Genomic DNA, 19,937 nt, shown 5'->3' on the forward strand with positions numbered 1-19,937 from the left:
GGGGAATAAATGACCCTCATTGGAGGTGGGGGAGCTGTCCTGTGAGGCTTATGATTGTTTGGGGTAGTTTCAGTCCCTTGTCATAAACTTATTTATCAGTCCTGTCCTTCTAGGAATCCAAGGCAACTGCAGATGAAGGTGACTCAAGAAGGAAAATATTAAAAACAATTCTAGAACCAGAGAGGGACAAAATGGAGACAGGCCAGCAACCAGGCACAATCATGCATTTAAATTCAAAAGGAGAACTTTGAACTTAAATTCAAAGTTGAAGAACTAAGCAGTAAGTGAAGAGATCAATGATTCAGTATCTTCGTCTGGCCCTAGTGTGCTGGTCTTTGCCCACAGCATTAGTCAGAACTTGTGGTCATAAGAAATAGAAAACCCAACTTTTACTGAAGCAAAAAAAGAGCATTTATGAACTTATATAATTGAAAAGTTTAGCAGACAGATGTAGCTCTGGGTGTGGCTGGATCCAGGGTTTCAAATGAAGTCATAAAAAATTGGCCTGTCTCTGGCCTTTCCTCTCCTGTAGCCAAAACCATTTTCGAATTTAACCCCATCTTGATGGACCACAGAACAAGGCTTTGGCTGCATAGCTTCAGGGGCTGTTCTCACTTTTAAGTAATTCTTTAAGAACTTCTATTGATGAAACTTTATCTCTAAGATCCTTTCTCTTCAGGTCTTAAGTTAACCCCACTCTCAAAAATGAGATCTCAAAAAGAGGGAAAACATGCCCATAAGGTCTTAGTGACTTCCTTAAGAGTCTGCCCTCCCGGCTCCCCCCCCCCCAAATTTCCCCAGGAGAGGACACTTCTAACTGGAGCCATATACTACCAAGGTAAAGAAATCCACTAAGGAAAGCACCTGGGGCTCCAAAATAAATAGGTATTTGGTAAGATGAGACTTGACTAGCTGGAGCTGTATGTTCCCAGATTCAAGGAACTGTGTCCTGAGGGCCTGCACAGAGAAAAATTTAAGTGGTGGAGACAAGAAGGTAAAACAAAATCAAGGGCCCTAGAGGAGAAAGAAGATAAGGGAACCCAGGCTTCCAGAACAGGAAGGAAAGCAAATTTCAAATTACACTTTGTTGTAGCCACATGTTCAAAAAAAAAAAAAAAGCCAGGTGCCAGTGGCTCATGCCTGTAATCCTAGCTACTCAGGAGGCTGACATCTGAGGATTGCCTTTGAAACCAGTCTGGGCAGGGAAGTCCCCAAGAGACTCTAATCTCCAATTAACGACTCAAAAACCAAAAGTGGTGCTGTGGTTCAAATGGTAGAGCACTAGCCTTGAGCACAAAGAGGCTTAGGGACAGCGCTCAGGCCCTGAGTTCAAGCCCCACAACGGACGGGGAAAAAAGTCATTTTACACAAATTCAATTAATGAGTTACTCCAAGACTGAGTTGGTGGTCAGATGATCTGGAATTCTGAGGCCTGGGACTCTGAGCTATCCTGGGCTAAACTTGGGAGGGGTTCCAAACCGTGGGACTACAACTCCCAGGATGCCACGGGCAGGGCCTCAATACGCCTGCGCAGACGTGGTGGTACTGCCACAGCTCTCCAGGCGAGGACGCTGGGGCTTCGCGTTGAGCAACCCCGGTGCAGGCTGGAAGAGCTGGTTCTAGAGACAGAGAGCCTTCAACCTTGATTCCCAGGGGACGTGAATTCCAACACGGCCTCTTCCAGGCTGAAGCTCACACATTCTCTTTGCGCAGGCACCCCGATCCATCTTTAGAGGCACAGCATGTCTCAGAACAGCCCCTGCGGGTGGCTTGCCACATCCTGTGTCCGCCCCCACAACCACCCTCCCTCCCACACAGCCCCACCTGCACGCCCTTAATCATGACCTGAGTGCCTCCTAGCGAGGAGGCCCAGGTTGGGGTCCTCAGAGGGCTAAGAACAACCCAGGGCCGTTTGAATTTACTGGGGACAATACCCATGGAAAACCACCCTACCGTCAAGTGCGAGGTTACCTGCTTTATGGTTGGTTATCTTTGGGGCTCTGTAAGTGGGAAGAAGAGAAGCTTAGACGTAAAAACCTCGATTTCCCCCTTCTTCTGCTCCTAAGACCTCAGAAAGCGCTGTCACGCGGGACAGAGCCGTAGGTGGAGATGGCTCAGGGCTCAGGCTTAAAGGGAGATCGTGTTTCCTGTCCCCCGTGGAAAGTTGAAGCTAAGAAAGGGTTCATCACATCACAGCTTTGGCCAGAGCAAAGGATGGACTTGGAGAGGCTGCAAGAAAGGTGGAAGGGGCTGCCAAACGGATAAAGTGTGTGTGGTGTTGCCACGGTGAGGGAGGTGGTGGGCTGGATGGGTTGGAGCTTGGCTGTATTATTGAGATGGGGTTGGGATGTGTAACTAGAAAGGAGGGTATAATAGGTGGGGCTTTCTTTTAAATCTCCTGAACATTTTCTAATCCATCACCTCCTCTCCACCCTATGGTTGTGATTGCCTCCATTTTCTTTTTTTTTTTTTTTTTGGTCCGGTTGTGGGGCCTGAACTCTTGGCCTGAGTGCTGTCCCTCAGCTCTTCAGCTCAAGGCTAGCACTCTACCACTTGAGCCACAGCACCACTTCCGGCTTTTTTTTCTTTTTGCTTATATGGTGCTGAGGAATCGAACCCAGGGCCTCAGGCATGCAAGGCAAGCACTCTACCACTGAGCCACCTTCCCAGCCCATTGCCTCCATTTTCTACCACATTTTGCAACAGCTTCCCAAGAGCTCTGCAGAGCTCACAGTTCAGCCTGCCTCCAGGACATAGAGCAGCAATGCAGCTAGCTGCCTTCTGACTGTGCCCATCCCTTGTTTAAAACATTCACTCATCCCCTCTCTCCTCCCAGATAGAGGCCAGACCCTTTGTAAAGGCCTACAGACTCTGGGTGACCTGGCTTCTGTCTATGCTATCCACCAACCTCATCCTACTGTTGTTCTTTCTCATATCATCATGAAGAATGAATTGCCATCAGCAACTCCACTGAATTGCTTTCTGTCCTTCCATTCTTCTGGTAGACTGTCCCTATGTATCATGCCCCTGCTAAAAGTCACCTCTCCTCTAGAGATTGTTTTGCTGATTTTTAAAGATAATTTCTGGAACAGCTGAACACTCACTGTCTTCAAGTGCTTTACATAATGGTAATTCATTTACCTCACATAACTTTTTGGTTTTGGTGGTACTGGAGTTTGACAACAGGGTCTCACACTTGCTAGATGGACACTCTACTACTTGAGTTGCACCCCCAAACCCTTTTTTGTTTTAGTTATTTTTCAAATGCAGTCTCAAACTTTTTTTTGTCTAAGGTGAGCCTAACACTGCTGGGCTGACAGGTGTGAGCCATCAGATACAGTTTATTGATTGAGATGGGCTCTCACTAGCATTTTGTCCAAGCTAACCTTGAACTGAACTCTATCTGTGCCTTCCAAGTAGCAAGGATTACAAGTGTAACTAAAGCAGGCCCAGACTTGCTTTAGTTATTTTTCAGGTAAAACCTTGCCCTGGGCCATCCTTAGACCCTGATCTTCCTACCTTGCCTTCCTGCATAGCTGGGATCACAGATCTGTGGCAACTGCACCCAGCCCTCAATTAAAAAAAAAAAAAAAAAGCATTGGGCAGGCACCAATAGCTCTTGCCTAGCTACTCGGAGGCTTGGGATCACAGTTTGAAGCCAGCCCAGGCAGAGACTCATCTCCAATTAAGCACCAGAAAACCAGAAGTGGTCCTGTGGCTCAAAGTGGTAGAGTGCTAGCCTTGAACAAAAGAGCTCAGGCAGGGGCTGGGAAAGTGGCTCGATGGTAGAGTGCTTGCTTTGCATGCATGAGGCCCTGGGTTTGATTCCTCAGCACCACATAAGCGAAAAAAGCTGGAACTGGCACTGTGGCTCAAATGGTAGAGCACTAGCCTTGCGCTGAAGAGCTGAGGAACAGCACCCAGGCCCACATTCAGGCCCCATGACTGGCAAAAAAAAAAAGAGCTCAGGCAGTGTAGACCCTGAATTCAAGCCCCATGACCAACAGTAACATTAACAAAATAGTGTTAATATCTTTCCCATCTTAAAGATTCAGAAACAAGACCCAGTTGCTTAAGAACAGCATAGCTAGCAAATGATGCAGAATTTGAACTCAGGTGGTCTGGTTCCCAAGCCCACAATTCCAATATTGTTGCCAACCCATTTAAGGCAGCATAGCATATACATAGTCCAGGAAGCTGCTTTAAAAACAAAGCAAATGAGCCAGGTGCTGGTAGCTCACGCCTAAAATCCTAGTTACTTAGGAGGCTGAGATCTGAGGATCCTGTACAAGCTAGCTTGTACAGGAAAGACTCTTATCTCTAATTAGCTACCAGAGACTCTTATCTCTAATTAGCCACTAGAAAACTGAAAGTGGTGCTATGGCTCAAGTGGTAGAATACTGAAGAGCTGAGAGATGGTGCCTAGGCTCAGAGTTCAAGCCCCAAGACTGACAACAACAACAACAAAAGCAGATGCTGTGTAGACAGGCAGAGAAGATTGATTATTGATTAGAGATTAAAATGAAAGTGGTGACACACAAAGCTGCTGTCAGTGACCATAGAGAGAATGAACTGGAGATAGCAGGGGCAGTACTGCCAGAGTGACAGGGTCCAGAGAACACCACGAGAGGAGCATAGTGATAACAGAATGCGGGCAGGGCCAATGATGCAAAACAGGAGTACTGATGAGACTTGCAGGGGACAAGCGAATGAACGGGGGAATTGTTGGAAGCACCCAGCAGGTTGGTGAGCCACAGTTATAGAAGGGAAAAGCAGTTTAGGGGCTGAGTTTGTCAGAGACCCAAGGGGCAATGGATTGGCTGTGAGTAAATTTCTACCAACAGGAAGACCTGGGCTCCATCCCTGCACCAAACTCTTGGTCCCTCTTCTCCAGTTAGGCACCTTCCACCAGTTCACTGTGGCAGATGGCAGAGCTCACACACCAATCCTGCGGGGAGGGGAGTGGGTGTCTGTTGCAAGTCTCCAGCCTCTAGATTAAAATCTAAACACTATTTTTCTTTTTGAGAAGTTTTATTTGAAATCAGAACATCAAAGACAGCCACCTGGAGAGTGCACTCTGCCACAGTTCTCGGATCAGAAGCCAAGCTTTGGGATTCATCCCTCTCTAGTCCATAGGTCCCAGGACTCTTCCAGCCTGTGGGTTTCCAAGCATTCTACCCACATCCTCTCAGGCTTTTACCTCCTCTCCTGCCCACTTCCTGTGCCTGAAGAGACACTGAGGTGTCCTGGTAGGTTGGGAGGGAGGAGAGAAGAGCCAGGCTGGTTAAACTGGTTAAAAATGAGGAGGAAGTGAAGAGAACGGGCTGAAGGGAACACCCAGAAAAGAGATGTGGGGAGGGGGCCACTGTCTGCCGCCTCCATGTCAGGAAACCAGGCATCAGTCCTACCCTGAGATGTGTCCATTGAAGCTCAGATAGGAAGTTCCCAGAAGACACCACCTGCTACTAGGCAATGACTCCATGTCCTGGGGGTAATTGGAGCACAGGCATGCCCCAGGCAGGGCAGCAGGGGCTTCTGTGATGCGGAAGCAAGCCACATGTGTCCACAGAGGCAGGCTGGTCTCAGCTGGGTGCAGGCTGGCTGTTGGCGTAGGCCTGGTCTGGGAAGGAAGCCCTGGCCCTGCGAGTCTGGGCACACACTGAGGCATAGAGCTCTGGCTCAGGGTTTGCAGCCTGGGGCTTCGGTTCAGAGTCTAGCACCACCTCCGAGTACTTGATGGGGGTCCCAGAGCTGCAGAGCCGAGCCTGAGGAGGCCGCAGCTGCAGGCTGGTGTAGCACATCACCTCTTCTGCAGCCTGGAGAAACAAGCTGGTTAGAAGTTCTGTGGACCTTTGGGAAAAGCCCCCATTTCTTTCCCTCCCCTTCCCTTTGGCCCCACCAACTCACCCTGGTGGAGCTTCCAGGAGCTGGATCCTGCTGGTCTGCTCTTGGCTCTTGAGACAGGCATCCTGGAATGGAGAAGAGGAATCTGGTGAGTTCTTTGTCCCCAATCAGTCCCATTGGGACCTGCCCTGTGTCCATCCTTCCCCAGCATCCTACCTGTCTGTAGATAATGCAGATTCCCATAGAGGGGAGTCTCTTCCGCACTCCCTCCGGGGCTGCAACACAGTTTGGGAGCTAAGTGAGGCCTTCTTGGTTAAGAAGGAACTCTTGATCAACCCATTCCTGCCCTCCATCAACTCACCGTCCCGGCTCGGGTTGGCTCTTGCTCTTGCCAGTGGCCCTCTGAGACAAGCGCGCAGCCACTGAGATGAGAAGCAGCAGCGTCATGGCCCCAAAGAGGGCCCACAGCCCCCAGGCCTGGGTTATAGAGGGGATACCTGCAGAAGGGGAGCAGATTGGGGTGTTGCTGCCCAGTCCCACCTCCTACCCCTGACGGCTGCAGGTGGGACATGGGGCCACATGACACCTCCCCCAGAAGCCCCTGCCCCGCCCAGCTCACCAGGCGCTAGTAGATTGGCATCGTCACCATGGGGGGTGCAGTTGTCCCCTCTGTTCATCACTGCTGGTCTGACTGCAAGATCCATAAGCACCCTGCCCTGTTCATGCCCAGACAGCTGCCACTGCCTCCCTTACTCCCATCCCACCCTGGGCCTGGCCCCCACAGCTCAGCATCCCCAATACCGGTGGTGGCAAGGTTGCTGGTTTCCGGGGAGGAAGGGGGAGGGGAGGAAAGAACACCAGAACAAAGACCCCGCCCTGTGCCTGCACCTGCGCCACCGGCAGCTCCTGCACGTCCCTGGCCCTCAGGCCTCACGGCCCTGGGCCTCCTTCATCAGAATCCCACTCAGGCCTGAGTGTTCTGTGCCACGTGTACGTGAACCCAGAAAGACTCCGAAAGGCAGAACTGGCATGGGGCAGGGCTACAAGGACTCTTTCTGCTACAAGATGTGGCCACCCCTTCTCTCCCACTCTAGTCCTGTGGAGAATGGCCTCTTCAATGAGCATGCTCCAGTTCAGGATGGCTTCCCCTCCACAGCCTCAGGCAGTCCTAGAAGGAAATACACTTAGATGACTATGGTCATGGTTAGTACTGTAGTGGCTAGGAAGAGAGGAAGCTAAATTCTCCCCTTGCATCCTACTGTCACTGTAGGGTGGCTAAGAACACATCACTCAGTTAATTGCTTTAAAGGAATCTCTGCCCCAGGACTCGCCTGGCACACTGAGCCTCTTTGCCCTGTTCACTTCTGCAAGTGTCTGCTACCCTCGAGACAGCCAAACCTTGTGCCCTAGTGACTTGGGCAGAAGGGTTTTCCATTCAGAATATACATTTATATTTAAGGTACAATAGCCTGCTAAGGATGGGACTGACTAAAGGCCTGCCTTCAACTTTAGGCAATAAGGGATTATATTGTCTGTAGAGACTTTAAAAAAATAACATCAACTAAGCTGGGGCGCCAGTGCCTCATGCCTGTAATCCTAGCTACTCAGGAGGCTGAGATATGAGGATCACAGTTCAAAGCCAGTACAGGCAGGAAAGTCCTTGAGACTCTTATCTCCAGTTAAGCACCAGAAAACCAGAAGTAGCACTGTGGCTCAAGTGGTAGAGTGCTTGCCTTGAGCTGAAGAGCTCAGGGACAGCGCCCAGGCCCAGAGTTTAAGCCCCACAATTGACAAAAATTAAAAATAATATCAACTAAAATTCAGTCTCTTTTAATTATCTCTATATTGGAGCATTTCTAAAATCTGTGACAAAACACTATTCCCCCAATATCTTTTTATACATCTTAATTCTAAATTATTGTGATCACTGATGAGTTTTAATAATGTACTAGCTTCAGACTAGCATGTTTTGTTGCTTATCTTTTATTTTTTTTAACAATTTCTTTTGTGGTTGTTGTGAGGTTTGAACTCAGAGGTGGGTATTGTCCCTGAGCCTCTTTGTACTCAAGGCTAGTGCTTTACCACTTGCGCCACAGAGCCACTTCTGGTCTTAGAGTGGTTACTTGGAGATAAGAGTCTCACAGGGTCTTTTCTGTCCAAGCTGGCTTTGAACGAAGATCCTCAGATCTCAGCCACCTGAGTAGCTAGGATTACAGGCTTGAGCCACTTGTACCTGGCTTGCTTATCTTTTAAAGGTATTCTCATTTACATGGTTGAACCCAGAGAACTCTCATGCCCTTGATGCCAATAGATTTGGGTGGTATTAGGGTCTGAACTTAGTGCCTAAAGTTGCTGAACATGTACTCTACCATTGAGCCATACCCTCAGCTCTTCTTTGCCTTATTTTTCAGTTTTGCTTTCACTGGTTTTCAAGTAGGCTGTTACATTCGGATAGGGTCCTCCTACCAACTAGCACTATAGAGACTAAAATAAGATTCTAAGTTTTGGGGCAAAGGGACCTATACAGTGAGATCCTGACTGAAAAACAAAACAAAAAAGCAAAAAAAAATCCCCAAGGAGCTGGACAAGGTGACTTGCCTCCAATACAAGTAACTCAAGAGGTTAACAGAGAGGTGGGTTTTTTTGTTTTGTTTTTAATAGCTGGGTGTTGGTAATTCATGCCTGTAATCCTAGCTACTCCGGAGGTTGAGATTTAAGAATCATGGTTCAAAACCAGCTCAGGCAGAAAAGTCGTCGAGACTCCAATTAACTACCAAAAAAGCTGGAAGTGGAGCTGTGGCTCAAGTGGTAGAGTGCTAGTCTTGAGCAAAAAGCTCAGGGACAGTGGCTAGGCCCTGAGTTCAAACCCCAAGACCAACACATACAAAAAAGAGTCTCTTCAGTCCAGAAGTTTGAGGATAATGTGGGCAATGGTGAGGACTCCTATTTTAACACAACTGAATTGATTTAAAAAATAAGTAAATAAGCTAGATACTGGTGGTTGGTGTCTGTAATTTTAGTTCTCAAGAAGCTGAGATCTGGGAGATCACAGTTTGAAATCAGCCCAGGAAGAAAAGTTGGAGAGACTTTTCAATTAACCAATATAAAAGCCAAACGGGAGGCATGATTTAAGTGACAGAGTGCTAACTAAGAGCACGAACGTGATGACCTAAGTACAAGCCTCAGTCCCAGGGAGCAAAATGATACTGTGGAACATTTCCCTGACTGGAGAAATCCTTCCAAACCAAACCAAAATCTAGTGGGTTTCTTTTTCTTTTCTTTCTCATTACTGGGACTTAAACTCGGGGCCTTGCTTCGCTTTTTCCACTTAAGGCTGGCGCTCTACCATTTGAGCAATACTCCACTCACAGCTCTTCGCTGGTTTAATTGGAGATAAGATCCTGAGTAGCTAGGATTACAGCCGGGCTCATTATTCTATTTCCCTGCTCACACATAAAGTACTTTGATCCTAATTACTACGCACACGTGTACATGCGTGCATGAACTACATCGCCCTCCTTAGCCTTCCTGCCGTAATGGGCCCATGGAAGCTGCCCACATTCAAATCTCCGTGCTACTCAAATGGAGGTTACTGATGGCACCTGTCATATGGAGAGGGCAGTAGGAGGCTCTGTCGGAGACGGAAACTAGAAAAGTGTCACTAAGCCCATAAAGAAGATCCGTGCCGAGAATGAGCCCCGTGTGGTTGGCGCGCTAGGAGGCGCACTGCCTGCGTAACTAGGAGAGCTGACGGATGACGCCCCGTCACACGCCGCTCAGCTCGCCCGCCACAGGAGCGGGGTCGCATCTTGGCGGACTAACCAGTGCGAGGTGGGGTAAGTCTGCGTGCGTACACACGTGGCACTCTCTGCCAAGGGTCCGGGGACTTTCCCCTAGGCGGGTTGGCCGGGAACTAGTCCCCCGTTTGTAGCCTAGGAAACAGGCCTTCAGCACGAACTTCCTCCTTACGCTGGGCTTCGGAATACTTATAGGCCCAGATCAGGAAGAATCTTAAGATTAGGGTGACTTAGTGTCACGAAATCTAAAAAGCAATCTATTTTGTCTCTCTATATATAGCAGTTTAGACTACTAATACCTAACTCATCCTGCCTAGCAGAAAACTAAAAAGGTGAATAATGTACTTAGAAAAGCCAGACTGATAAGGCTTTATGCAAATCTACCGCAGCCCGCCTCTCGTGAAAGGGCGTGGCCTCTCTAGGAGGCCCGCAGTGGGACCCGCTAGAGTCGCTTGTGCGCCTGCGCACTGGAACTGGCAGCCCGGTGCTAGTACGGCTAGGCGCTGTGTGTGCCCTCTTTGGGCCAACTATGGCGGGCGCAGTCTTCCTCCCGGGTGTCCTGGGGCTGCTGCTTGTTGCTGCGCTTCTCGGGGTCCTTGGAGAACACCCCAGTCCCGACCTCGGAGCACACCCAGGTACCAGCCAGGGCTACTGGAGGGAGGCTTGGACTGCCTGGGAGAAGCCCGAGTTGTGCTGACCGGTGTCTGCGCTCCCTCCACAGGGCCCCGCGTCCAGGTCGGCCCTGGGGCCACCGAACCCCGGCGGCGCCGGCCACCCGAGGACCAGCGCCAGCGGGCCCGCGCCGGGGCGCTGCCTCTGGGGGCGCTGTACACCGCGGCCGTCGTGGCCTTTGTGCTGTACAAGTGTCTGCAGGTGCGGGACGGCCGCGGGTGGGGGGGCCCGGGGCCCGAGGCCCCCGCGGGGGCGCTGTGGGACGAGAGCCAGACACCGCTCCCCGGAGGCCCCTAGGACCGAGACTAGTTCCTTGGCGAAATTGCCCACCTTAGGGTGTTTCGAGAATCCAGAGAGGTGATGCCTGTGAGGGGCACCTGTACACTGTAAATAATGACCGACACATGTAGGCCTCCCAAAATCCAAAGAAGAGTGGTCACTCGCTCAGGTCACTACTCAGTAACTAGTGGAACTGGGATTTGAATTCCATAAAATCCCATGAGTGTGAGATTTCTGACAAGCCTTCAACCTTGGTACAAACGGTTGATTGCTGCAGCTACAGTAGGTCTAGAGTTCAAGAAGCTAAGCAGTTTGTCTCCTTGGGAGAAATGTGAGTTAACCATACATTCTGATGGATTAAAACTCTTGAAACGGAAAGCAGTATGGCCCAGGGCCGTGCCTTCAGCCCTCATCCTGTCATTTATTTGCGTTTAGGAAAGAAAGCTGGACCATTACAAGATACACAACTAAGATAGCTAATAATGATCCCAGTGGACTTGACAGGCAAGGGTCTCAATTCAATGACGAAATCTAATAAGGATTAAACATTTTTATTCCTTTATTTTATTCCTGACGTGTGTGTGTGTGTGTGTGTGTGTGTGTGTGTGCCCTCCATGAACTTGACCCAGTATAGTAAGGAAGAAACAAATTAGCAATACCATCTGAGGGCAACATAGGCATTCCAGTTGACCTCTAAATTCATTGTGTGATGTGACAACTCATTCCCAAATTCGTGCTCTAAATAAGGTATTATACCAGGTGAGAGCATGAGCCTGTGAGTTCAAGCCCCTGTACTGGCACAAAGCAAGGGAAAAAAAAAAAAAGAGTGGAGAGTTTGCACCAGAAAAGATTAGGGAAAGAAGCCGTGGATGTTTATTACTGTCTTTAAATTTCCAAAGAGGAATTTGAAAAAGCAGACATTATTTAGGCAGTTCTAATTAGCATCATGGAAAGAAGATATATGAACAAATTTTGGCTTTGTATACTGACAACTACAACTTTGTCAAACAAGATAGTTAGTTGCTCATTCCTGAAAATGTTTCAACTGACCAGCCACTGGTGTTGCTTCATATCCTGGGTAAGGAGCTAAACTAAAAAGGATTATGATTCTTTGAGGTTTAAAAACAAAAACTCAGTATTTTCTCTGCTGCAAATTCTCTTCTTACTAGCTTTGGAGACTGAGGTGTTGAACCTTGTTGCAGTATTGATTGCCCTTCCTTCCTTCCAAAACAGGGCAAAGATGAGGCTACAGTTCTCCAAAAGGAAAAAGGCCAGAAGAAATCACTGCAGTCAGGTGAGTTGAGGAGAGAAGTCTGTGCTTGGAGGGTGGATGGGGAAGGGTCAAGGGCCAGCAGAAGATAAGTAAACGTCACCCACCGGATCTTTTCTTCCTTGCCCTCAGAACAACAACTGGCTCAGTTGACACAACAACTGGTCCAGACAGAGCAGCACCTGAACAACCTGGTGGCCCAGCTAGACCCCCTTTTTGAGCGGTGAGATTTTTGTGGCAGGTGGGCGGAGCAAGGAGAGCCTGGGCAGCCCCTGAGTGGATATTTCTGCAGGGTGACTACTCTGGTTGGAGCCCAGCGAGAGCTTCTGAACATAAAGCTACAGACCATCCACCAACTTCTGCAAGACTGCAAACAGGACAAGGATGTGGGGGTTCCAGAGCCAGGTAAAGGCTTGGAAGGGGAGTCTGGTGAGAGAGAGACAGTCTCTGACACTGGAACTTGTTGATCTTGCCCATCACAGAAGCCAGCACACTCTTTCCTGAGGTTCTGAGAAAAAAGGATGAGCAGGAAGCTGGTGACAGTGAGACCCAGGAGGAGCCCATAAACTGGAGCCCAGAGACATGGAACCTAGCTACTTCCTGGGAAGTGGAACAGGGGCTAAGGAGAAGATGCGGCAAGGCTTTCACAAAGGGCCCCAGCAGCTGAAGAGCTGGTAAAACAAAGTCTGCTCTTGTGACTGGATATCCCTGTGTGCTTTTTTCCTCCCAGATGGTTTTACACACACCATACTAGGTACTTAAAAACAATTGAGCCTTCTTGAAAAACTTTCCTTATTAGGACAAAAGAGGCTGTCTTCCAGAGGGAGCCCCAGCTCTTCCCTATATTCCTGAGGCCACCAGCATGCCTTTGGGACCCCAAATTCCTTTCCTCATGAGACAAAGTTCTTTCCAAAAACAAAACAAAACACCACTTTATTAAAATCCAGTGGGAAAATAAATTATAGGAGTTGTACATAACAGCTAGGTATAGTGGTATGTGCCTGTATCCTAGGACTCAAAGTGAAGCCAGAGGGTTGCTAAGTTTGAAGCCAGCTTGAACTACACAGTGAGACCCTGCCTCAAGAAAAAGAAACTATACATAATACAAAAATAGCAACTTTTACAAAGCTGCAAAGTGCATAAATAGCCACAGTCAGCATTCACTTATCAGCCTCATAACCCTGCATCAGTATTGAAGGATCTGGTTCAGCAAAGATTCAGTTGCATTGGAGTTGCTTTTCTAATTCTTAAGAGCTGGTCAAATGTCCTAGAGTAGCTTGTTCAACTCTGAAGAGTTTTATACTTTGTTTAGTGCAGAAGATTCCTTTGGGCTTCTGGCTCTGATCTATCCCTGAATATCCTGAGTTCCAGAATTTGTGTGAGTCCTGGCTGAGAGTCCTTTAGTTCTTGCTGCTGTGGAGAGAAGACAGTTCAGCACTTCAACATGAACACCCAGTTTAAGACACTACCCCCGGTAGGGCTGGGGGAGGTCCCAGACGGATGTACCTATGCATTTCCAGCTCCTGTGCCTCATCACGGCACTCTTAAGGGAAGATACAACTTACCTGATAGCCAAAGTTAGGCTGTGGTACCAACGTGACAGCTCTTCCTGGTCTGTGGACATAAGCAGTAGCTTCTCATGGGGGAAGGACAGCTGAGGAGAAACCACCTCTTAGTCCTTGACTCAGAAAGGTCTAAGTTAAAGCCCTTGCTTTCCCAGAGGTAATTCAAGGATGAGGTGAGAACTAAATACGAAGCCCAATACCCAGCTGTTTTCTCATTACTATGAAGGTGATAAAACGGTCCATAAGCATCTGAGGTCTATGTTTGCCTAGGGTTCCCACCTATTACTTACACTGAGCAGTCCACCACAAGGGCCTCCTGAGTGTCCAAAGACTCTTTGGAGTTGACATTGGGCCATGGGGTAGAGGGCCCTACAAGCAAAGGTGCCACTCTTCAGGTGCAGTGGGGGTCGAGGCTTGGCCATAAGGAGCACATCAGAGAAGAGGAAGAACATTCGGGGTCGAGGCTCCCCACTGGGAGGTACCACCAACAGCCAGCCCTGACGTAGAAACCAGCGTCCTGGGGTAAGGTGAGGGGGTGGACAAGAGAGGGCTATTATGTCAGTGTAGCGCAAGGACCCATGGGAACAGAAGGAAAGGGAGGCTGAGGGAATGGTATGTGCTGACTAATGAGAAACATTAGTAAGCAAGGGCAAAAGAGGAAAGGGAAGTATACAGTTTACCTGAGGTAAGCCCCTTTGCCTGGCGTCCACTGAGCAGAGCCTGGACACGCCGGAGGTGCTGGTCATTCTTCTGTTTCTGACCAATGGCATGGACTCTCTGGACAGTCTGACTTATTAGCCGGGCAGCCCCTGGAATAACATTCTCTACTTTATTTCCGATACAACTTTGACTCTGAATGGCTAGTGGTGGAAGGCTAGTCTGGAGTTGACCTGGGTCAGGGGCTAACTTAAAAGGCAAGGCATTGGGAACATTACACACATTAATTGAAAATAGGGACATACAAGGTATTAGAGGTCAGAACCAGGAGATACTGGCCAGGCAGCTTCTTGCATGAGATACAGAGGAGCAAGAACCTACGTGTGAGCTGTTGGTGGTCAGGGCTGTTGGGACCTGTGTTTTCAGCCAAAGCATTGGCGAGATTCTCATACCTAGAATTGGACAGTGGGAAGTGTACAAGGGGAAGCAGAGCCAGGTAAAATCCCCTCTCCTCCTGCTCGGCACACAGATCGGCCCCATACATCCCTCATTTGCAAAGCCAGGAAAGATCTGATTCTGGTTACTCTACCCATCTCCCCCATCCCTTTCATCTGAGACTCAGAACTTGCACTCATATCACACAGCCTACTTCCAATCCTACCTTGCAGAGTTTTTGGCAAACTGACCATAGTTGGAAGCCAAGTAGGAAAACTAAAGTTAATCAAGATTGCTATGGACAATCTACGAGCCCTTAAGTCATCTCAAGGTCAGAAATTCTAGGTGAGGCGGGCCTCTGATCTCAATGGACTTTTCCAGAAATCCTGGGGCAGGTACTCAGGCCCTGGGGCAGGTCCTCTCTCTGTAATAGATTTCTACAGATGTGAGCTTGAGGCTGCAGATGCTAGGTACTCTTGCAGGTTCACATTTAGCTTGCAAAAGCTTCTTAGAAGCAATTTGGTCCAGATGAGAGTGGAGCGTGGGATAGACCCATGGCTTTCCCATAAAGCTGAGCGCAGCAGGGGCTGGGAAGATGGCTCAGTGGTAGAGCGCTTACCTTGCATGCCTGAGGCCCTGAGTTCGATTCCTCAGCACCACATAAGCAAAAAGAAAAAAAAAGCCGGAAGTGGCGCTGTGGCTCAAGTGGTAGAGCGCTAGCCTTGAGCTGAAGAGCTGAGGGACAGCGCCCAGGCCCAGAGTTCAGGCCTCATGACCAGACCCAAAAAAAATAAGAAAGCTGAGAGTAGCAGTCATATATGTCAGGCCACTGGTGGAAGTAGGTAACCGGGAAAAATGTCAGGCTGCTGCAGAGAAAGACCACACCCCACCCCCCCATCAAAAACACCATCTGAGTCAACCATTCTTCCAATGCACTGGCCTAAGGCCGCTCAAACTGGCAAAACAAGCTACATGCCACAAGTCCCCACTCACCACAAGTGCTGCTTTTACCCTGCCTATAAAAGCTCTGCTACAACTACATTCAGTGTGACCTCTCTGATCCTGACCAGGGAGTTTACCCAGGAGCACACCCCAATAAACTTTCTGTCAATCTTATTCCTCTCTGCATGGTCCTTTTCTCGCCTAAAACCTTCAATATAGTCAGGGTGGTTTGAGTCTAGCGGCGTTCACTCACTGCTGAAGCCTCTGCAGAGGTAGGGGGAGCAGGTCCTGGAGCTGAAGGCCCCCAAACTCAGGGCGGCCTTCCTGAAGCCGCACAAACCTCCGGAAACGTTTGTTTTTCTTTAGCTGTTCCTGGAAAAGGAAGAGTTGACAGAAAAGGAGAGACCCCACTCTATATTGCAGGCATTACACCAGCCTTCAGTGTGCTATGTGCTCCTGAGGAAACCTGGTCTTGGGACAGGGAACTTAACCCAGAGCAGGGCACCAGAGGGCTCTGCAAATGCAGGGAGCTGTGTTTGAGCTGTGTGTAAGGGGCAAGGGAGGAAGAGAGGATGGATTTGAGGTCATCTCCAGATTACCTGTAAGGTGGTCCGGGATCGTTCTGCATTGGCAGCAAATTGGGTGTAGAGCTCCAGGTGGGGACAGAAGCCCTCTAGCCCCTGTCCCCAGTACCCTTCCTCCAGGTAGGGAAGCAGCTCTCTGTGTGGGCAAGGCAGTCAAAGGGCAATCCAACAACTACTGGAGCACTCCATTTAATTCTCATTATCCTGCCCCGAGGTAGTGCAATGGCCCCACTTTACAGAAGGAGAAACAAGCAGGTGAAGGCATTGGGCCAAAGCCACAGGTGAGAAAATTGGCAGACTCCCACCCCCAGCCCCGTGCCAAAGACAAGGCGCTTCCTCTTCCCTCGCCCTTTCACTCACTGGCTGGCGCCATAGATGAGTTCCCAAGAACCAAACAGGGCCTGGCGCTCTGGTGGTCGCAGGGTCCCCTTGGCTTTCAGGATCCCCAAGAAGTACTGTGGAAGGAAGGATGCAGGCGTCTCAGTCTACAGAAAAAGGAGACCACGCCGAGGGGCAGCCAGGATCTGAGCTCCCGACCAACACCTAGACAGTCCAGAGCCCTCCATCCCCTGGGTCACGGACCTTGCACAGACCCACTCCCTCGGGTACCGCCCTGCACCGGGAGGGTGCGCCGGGCCCGCACCGTGGCCACCAGCCCCAGTTGTTCCTGGTAGCGCCTCTCGGTCTCCAGCAGCTCCCGAGCGGTGCGGGCGCGCTTCCGCTCCCAACGAGCACGCTGCTCCTGCACGGGGCACCGCGCGACGGGGCCCGGGCTCTCCATGACTGACCCAGAAGTTGACGGTTCCGGCTGCGTCCCGCCGGAGATTCAAATCCCAACCGCTCGGAGGCGGGGCCTCTGGGCGGGGAGTCGAGCCCGCAGGACGGAGCATGCGCAGCGCCCGGCAGCCCACTGGGTCTCCACCCTCCAAACTCGAAGGGCCTCGAGTAGGGTGGGAGGTGGGGGGCAGGTGCGGCCGAGGTGGAGCAGCTCTGAAGGACTAGGCTGGGAAAGGACTTGGACTGGAAGAGTGAGGAGACTCGAGATGCAGACACAGGCTGAGCCTCCGTGTCCTAGCTGTGGAAGTGGGATTCGGAGGATAATTGGAGCAAGCATTCTGTTCTGGGCCCAAGAGAGGCTCTAAGCGTGGGAGTCAGTTCCAAAGCTTTCACCACGAGGAAGTTTAAGGCCTCAGACCTTTTGTGACTGGGTTTTTGTTCACACCTGGGAGACGGGCAGCTCCTCTAGAGCAGGTGGCCATAACTGATGTGGTAATTTGCTATGATTCTGGCCAAAGGCAAAAGCTTTGTCAAAATAAATAAATAAAATGACAGAGCTGGGAGCATGGCTCCGATAGTAGGACCTCAGAACCAGGCCCTGAATTAAAACACAGTACTGAAAGTAAATTAATGGATAGATTTTCCTTAGGCCTGGGCAATAGTTCTGAAAGGTTAACTGGTAGTGTGCCTGTGTGTGTGTGTGTGCCTGTGTGTGTGTGTGTGTGCCTGTGTATGTGTGTGTGTGTGCCTGTGTGTGTGTGTGTGTGCCTGTGTGTGTGTGTGTGTGTGCCTGTGTGTGTGTGTGTTGGTCCTGGGGCTTGAACTCAGGTACTGGATGCTGTCCCTGGCTTTTTTTTTTTTTCCATTTTGTTTTTTTCCCTCTCAAGGCTAGCACTGTAATACTTGAGCCACTTCTGGCTGGTTTGTTTGGTGGTTTAGTAGAGATAAGAATTTCACAGAGTTTTCTGCCCAGATCAGCTTCAAACCATGATCCTCAGATCTCTGCCTCCTGGGTAGCTAGAACTACAGGCATGAGCCACTGCCAGCGCTCAGCTGGTAGTGTGACTTTCAGAAATCATAAAGTGTGCTTATATTCTAACAGTTCAGGATGCATCCTAAATGATTATGAAGAATGTATATATATATATATATATATATACACATATATATATGTGTGTGTATATATATATATATCTCACAGAAAATCAGAAGCCATCCAAATAACTAGCAAAATTAAGTACCAAGAAGCAAGGGTGGCTCAAGTGGTAAGGCAACAGCCTAGCAAGCAGTAAGACCCTGAACTCAAACCCCAGTAGTGAGGGACAGGGAGAAGCTATTTGTGATTTTTATCTCTAAGAGATGAGACAAGATATTTCAATAAATATGTATGTATGCAATGTCTAACCTGTACCAGACACTGAGGACAATAGTGTCATTTTTTAATAAAAATTCTCTCCTGCTTATCTGCCCCTTTCCAAAGTTTTCTGCATATGTATGCATTATTTTGTAATTAGAAAATACATTTTGTATTAAAAAATTAAGTGTAAGAGACCCCATTTCTGCCATTTTGGACTCTTAGGAATCTGGGCCTCAAGCCAAGAATCAGGGGATTGTCAGAGTTCTGAGCTCCCCTCCAGCTCTGACATTCTAAGAATGCAAAGAATGGGAAAATGCTAGCTTAAACCAGGGAAGAACAATGTGAAGGACTTGAATGGAGAAAAGTAAGAGTTTGGATCAAGACTCAATTTGGATCTGACTCAGGCCTCTAGTGACACCATATAGGGAAAGGGCTAGTTACATTGTCTCAAATGAGTGAGAGACTGTCCACATCAAAACCTCATGTATGAAACAGGACAGATAATTCCATGGTCATCCCAATCAATAAGCCCAGAAGTTGAGAAAAAGAGCACAGTGCCTAAGGTACAGTTGTGGTGGGTATGTTTGAGTATGGAGCCATTTTGTATGTGCTTCGTGTGTGTGGGAGATGGGACCAGGGAATAGAACCTATTGTGAGCTCAGGTGGAGCTACTCTGGAGGAAGATGATAAAGTTGAGGGGACACACTGATGAAATCCTGTGTACCCATTTCAATTCCACTATACATGATGGATTAAATGGTGGCCCCAAAAGACATGTCCATGTCCCCAAACCAGCAAATGGAGTGTTATTTGGAAAGTAGGTCTTTGTGGATACAATTAAGAGGGGGCTGGAGGGTGTGGTTTAACAGTAGAGTTCCTGCCTAGCAAGTGAGAGTCCCTGAGTTCAAACCCTACTACCTCCAAAGAAAAAAATTATTCATAAGATCATCTTGGGTTATCTCAGAGTGTTAAATCCAATGTGTAGTATGAATGGGACAATGAATGTCTCATAGAGACATTCAGGGACAAGAGGAGACAGCCACATAAAGGAGAAAGATATTGGGATTATGCAGTCACAGCCAAGAAGCCACCAACATCTCAAAGAGGCAAGGAAAGATTCTTCCCTAGGGTTTTGAGGGAGGAAGTTCAGTCTTAGCCTCCAGGGCTGTGCAAGAATAAATTACTGTTGTTTTAAGACACCTGGTTTATGGTCATTTGTTATAGCAGCCCAAAGAAGCTACTAATTCAGATTGTGCAGTGGACCAGAACTACAATTCAGCCTCAAGGCACCAGAATGGCTTTCTTTGATCTTTGTTCCCAATCTAGGACTGGACAGAAAGGGACGTCTCTCCTACAACCCTGCACTAATCAGAAACATATTTTAGTAAATTGTTCCTCCATATTTGAAGACACAGACCCACTCTGATGATCAGAGATACTCTGCATGGGCCTCTGGGTATCCCATTTGGTTAGTTTTGTGTACACTCTATCTTGACTCCGGGAAACTTAAGGCACAAGAACTCTGGGAACAGGGTTTGGCAGACGCCCAGCTGTGAAGGTGTGATCAGGATCACAGTTCACATCTCCACCCAGGCCAGGGAAACAGCCACCCAGAGAGAGAGGTAAGAGAGACACAGAACCATAGGAAAAAGCATTTGGAAAAATGAGTGAGCTGTAACATTGAGTGCCGTACCCGTAGGCACTCAATATGATCTTTTTTTTTTTTCAATGTGATCTTAAAGCTCGAGAGAAGTGCTT

The 19,937-nt window shown here is 48.8% G+C and overlaps 3 protein-coding genes across 4 annotated transcripts; 1 reads left to right on the top strand and 2 right to left on the bottom strand.

The window, feature by feature from the left end:
• Positions 1–5,028: 5,028 nt before the first annotated feature.
• Positions 5,029–6,642, bottom strand: Sit1 (signaling threshold regulating transmembrane adaptor 1). The gene is made up of 5 exons (XM_013026604.1): positions 6,464–6,642; positions 6,206–6,341; positions 6,061–6,119; positions 5,908–5,969; positions 5,029–5,816 (listed from the first exon to the last, which is right to left on the bottom strand). Exons 1-5 carry the CDS (start codon positions 6,546–6,548, stop codon positions 5,583–5,585), a joined length of 576 nt encoding a protein of 191 aa, XP_012882058.1. The 5' UTR covers positions 6,549–6,642; the 3' UTR covers positions 5,029–5,582.
• Positions 6,643–10,093: 3,451 nt separating this feature from the next.
• On the top strand, positions 10,094–12,531 carry Ccdc107 (coiled-coil domain containing 107). The gene is made up of 6 exons (XM_013026696.1): positions 10,094–10,276; positions 10,363–10,514; positions 11,826–11,886; positions 11,995–12,085; positions 12,155–12,267; positions 12,345–12,531. Exons 1-6 carry the CDS (start codon positions 10,171–10,173, stop codon positions 12,527–12,529), a joined length of 708 nt encoding a protein of 235 aa, XP_012882150.1. The 5' UTR covers positions 10,094–10,170; the 3' UTR covers positions 12,530–12,531.
• Positions 12,532–12,728: 197 nt separating this feature from the next.
• Positions 12,729–16,826, bottom strand: Arhgef39 (Rho guanine nucleotide exchange factor (GEF) 39). 2 transcript variants are annotated; one of them, XM_013026695.1, is made up of 9 exons: positions 16,689–16,826; positions 16,406–16,500; positions 16,061–16,181; positions 15,715–15,833; positions 14,466–14,536; positions 14,108–14,236; positions 13,718–13,944; positions 13,428–13,516; positions 12,729–13,272 (listed from the first exon to the last, which is right to left on the bottom strand). In XM_013026695.1, exons 1-9 carry the CDS (start codon positions 16,824–16,826, stop codon positions 13,263–13,265), a joined length of 999 nt encoding a protein of 332 aa, XP_012882149.1. In that variant the 3' UTR covers positions 12,729–13,262. The 2 variants fall into 2 exon arrangements, with proteins under 2 accessions (XP_012882149.1, XP_012882148.1); XM_013026694.1 differs by having other exon boundaries at positions 12,729–13,275.
• Between the last annotated feature and the right edge of the window lie 3,111 nt (positions 16,827–19,937).

This window comes from Dipodomys ordii, unplaced genomic scaffold, assembly GCF_000151885.1.
Source record: "Dipodomys ordii isolate 6190 unplaced genomic scaffold, Dord_2.0 Scaffold95, whole genome shotgun sequence".
NCBI classification, from domain to species: Eukaryota; Metazoa; Chordata; class Mammalia; order Rodentia; family Heteromyidae; genus Dipodomys; species Dipodomys ordii.

Excerpts from the sequence above, each read along its gene's own strand:
- Ccdc107 (XM_013026696.1), top strand. The coding sequence starts at position 10,171 with ATGGCGGGCGCAGTCTTCCTCCCGGGTGTCCTGGGGCTGCTGCTTGTT. Across the intron at positions 10,277-10,362 it reads CGACCTCGGAGCACACCCAG|GGCCCCGCGTCCAGGTCGGC; the intron begins GTACCAGCCAGG and ends CTCCCTCCACAG. Across the intron at positions 10,515-11,825 it reads TGCTGTACAAGTGTCTGCAG|GGCAAAGATGAGGCTACAGT; the intron begins GTGCGGGACGGC and ends CTTCCAAAACAG.
- Arhgef39 (XM_013026694.1), bottom strand. The coding sequence starts at position 16,826 with ATGGAGAGCCCGGGCCCCGTCGCGCGGTGCCCCGTGCAGGAGCAGCGT. Across the intron at positions 14,237-14,465 it reads TGACCACCAACAGCTCACAC|GGGCTGCCCGGCTAATAAGT; the intron begins GTAGGTTCTTGC and ends ATGTTATTCCAG. Across the intron at positions 13,517-13,717 it reads CTTGTGGTGGACTGCTCAGT|CTGTCCTTCCCCCATGAGAA; the intron begins GTAAGTAATAGG and ends GTTTCTCCTCAG.
- Sit1 (XM_013026604.1), bottom strand. The coding sequence starts at position 6,548 with ATGGATCTTGCAGTCAGACCAGCAGTGATGAACAGAGGGGACAACTGC. Across the intron at positions 6,342-6,463 it reads TGCCAATCTACTAGCGCCTG|GTATCCCCTCTATAACCCAG; the intron begins GTGAGCTGGGCG and ends CCCCTTCTGCAG. Across the intron at positions 5,970-6,060 it reads TCTGCATTATCTACAGACAG|GATGCCTGTCTCAAGAGCCA; the intron begins GTAGGATGCTGG and ends TCTCCATTCCAG.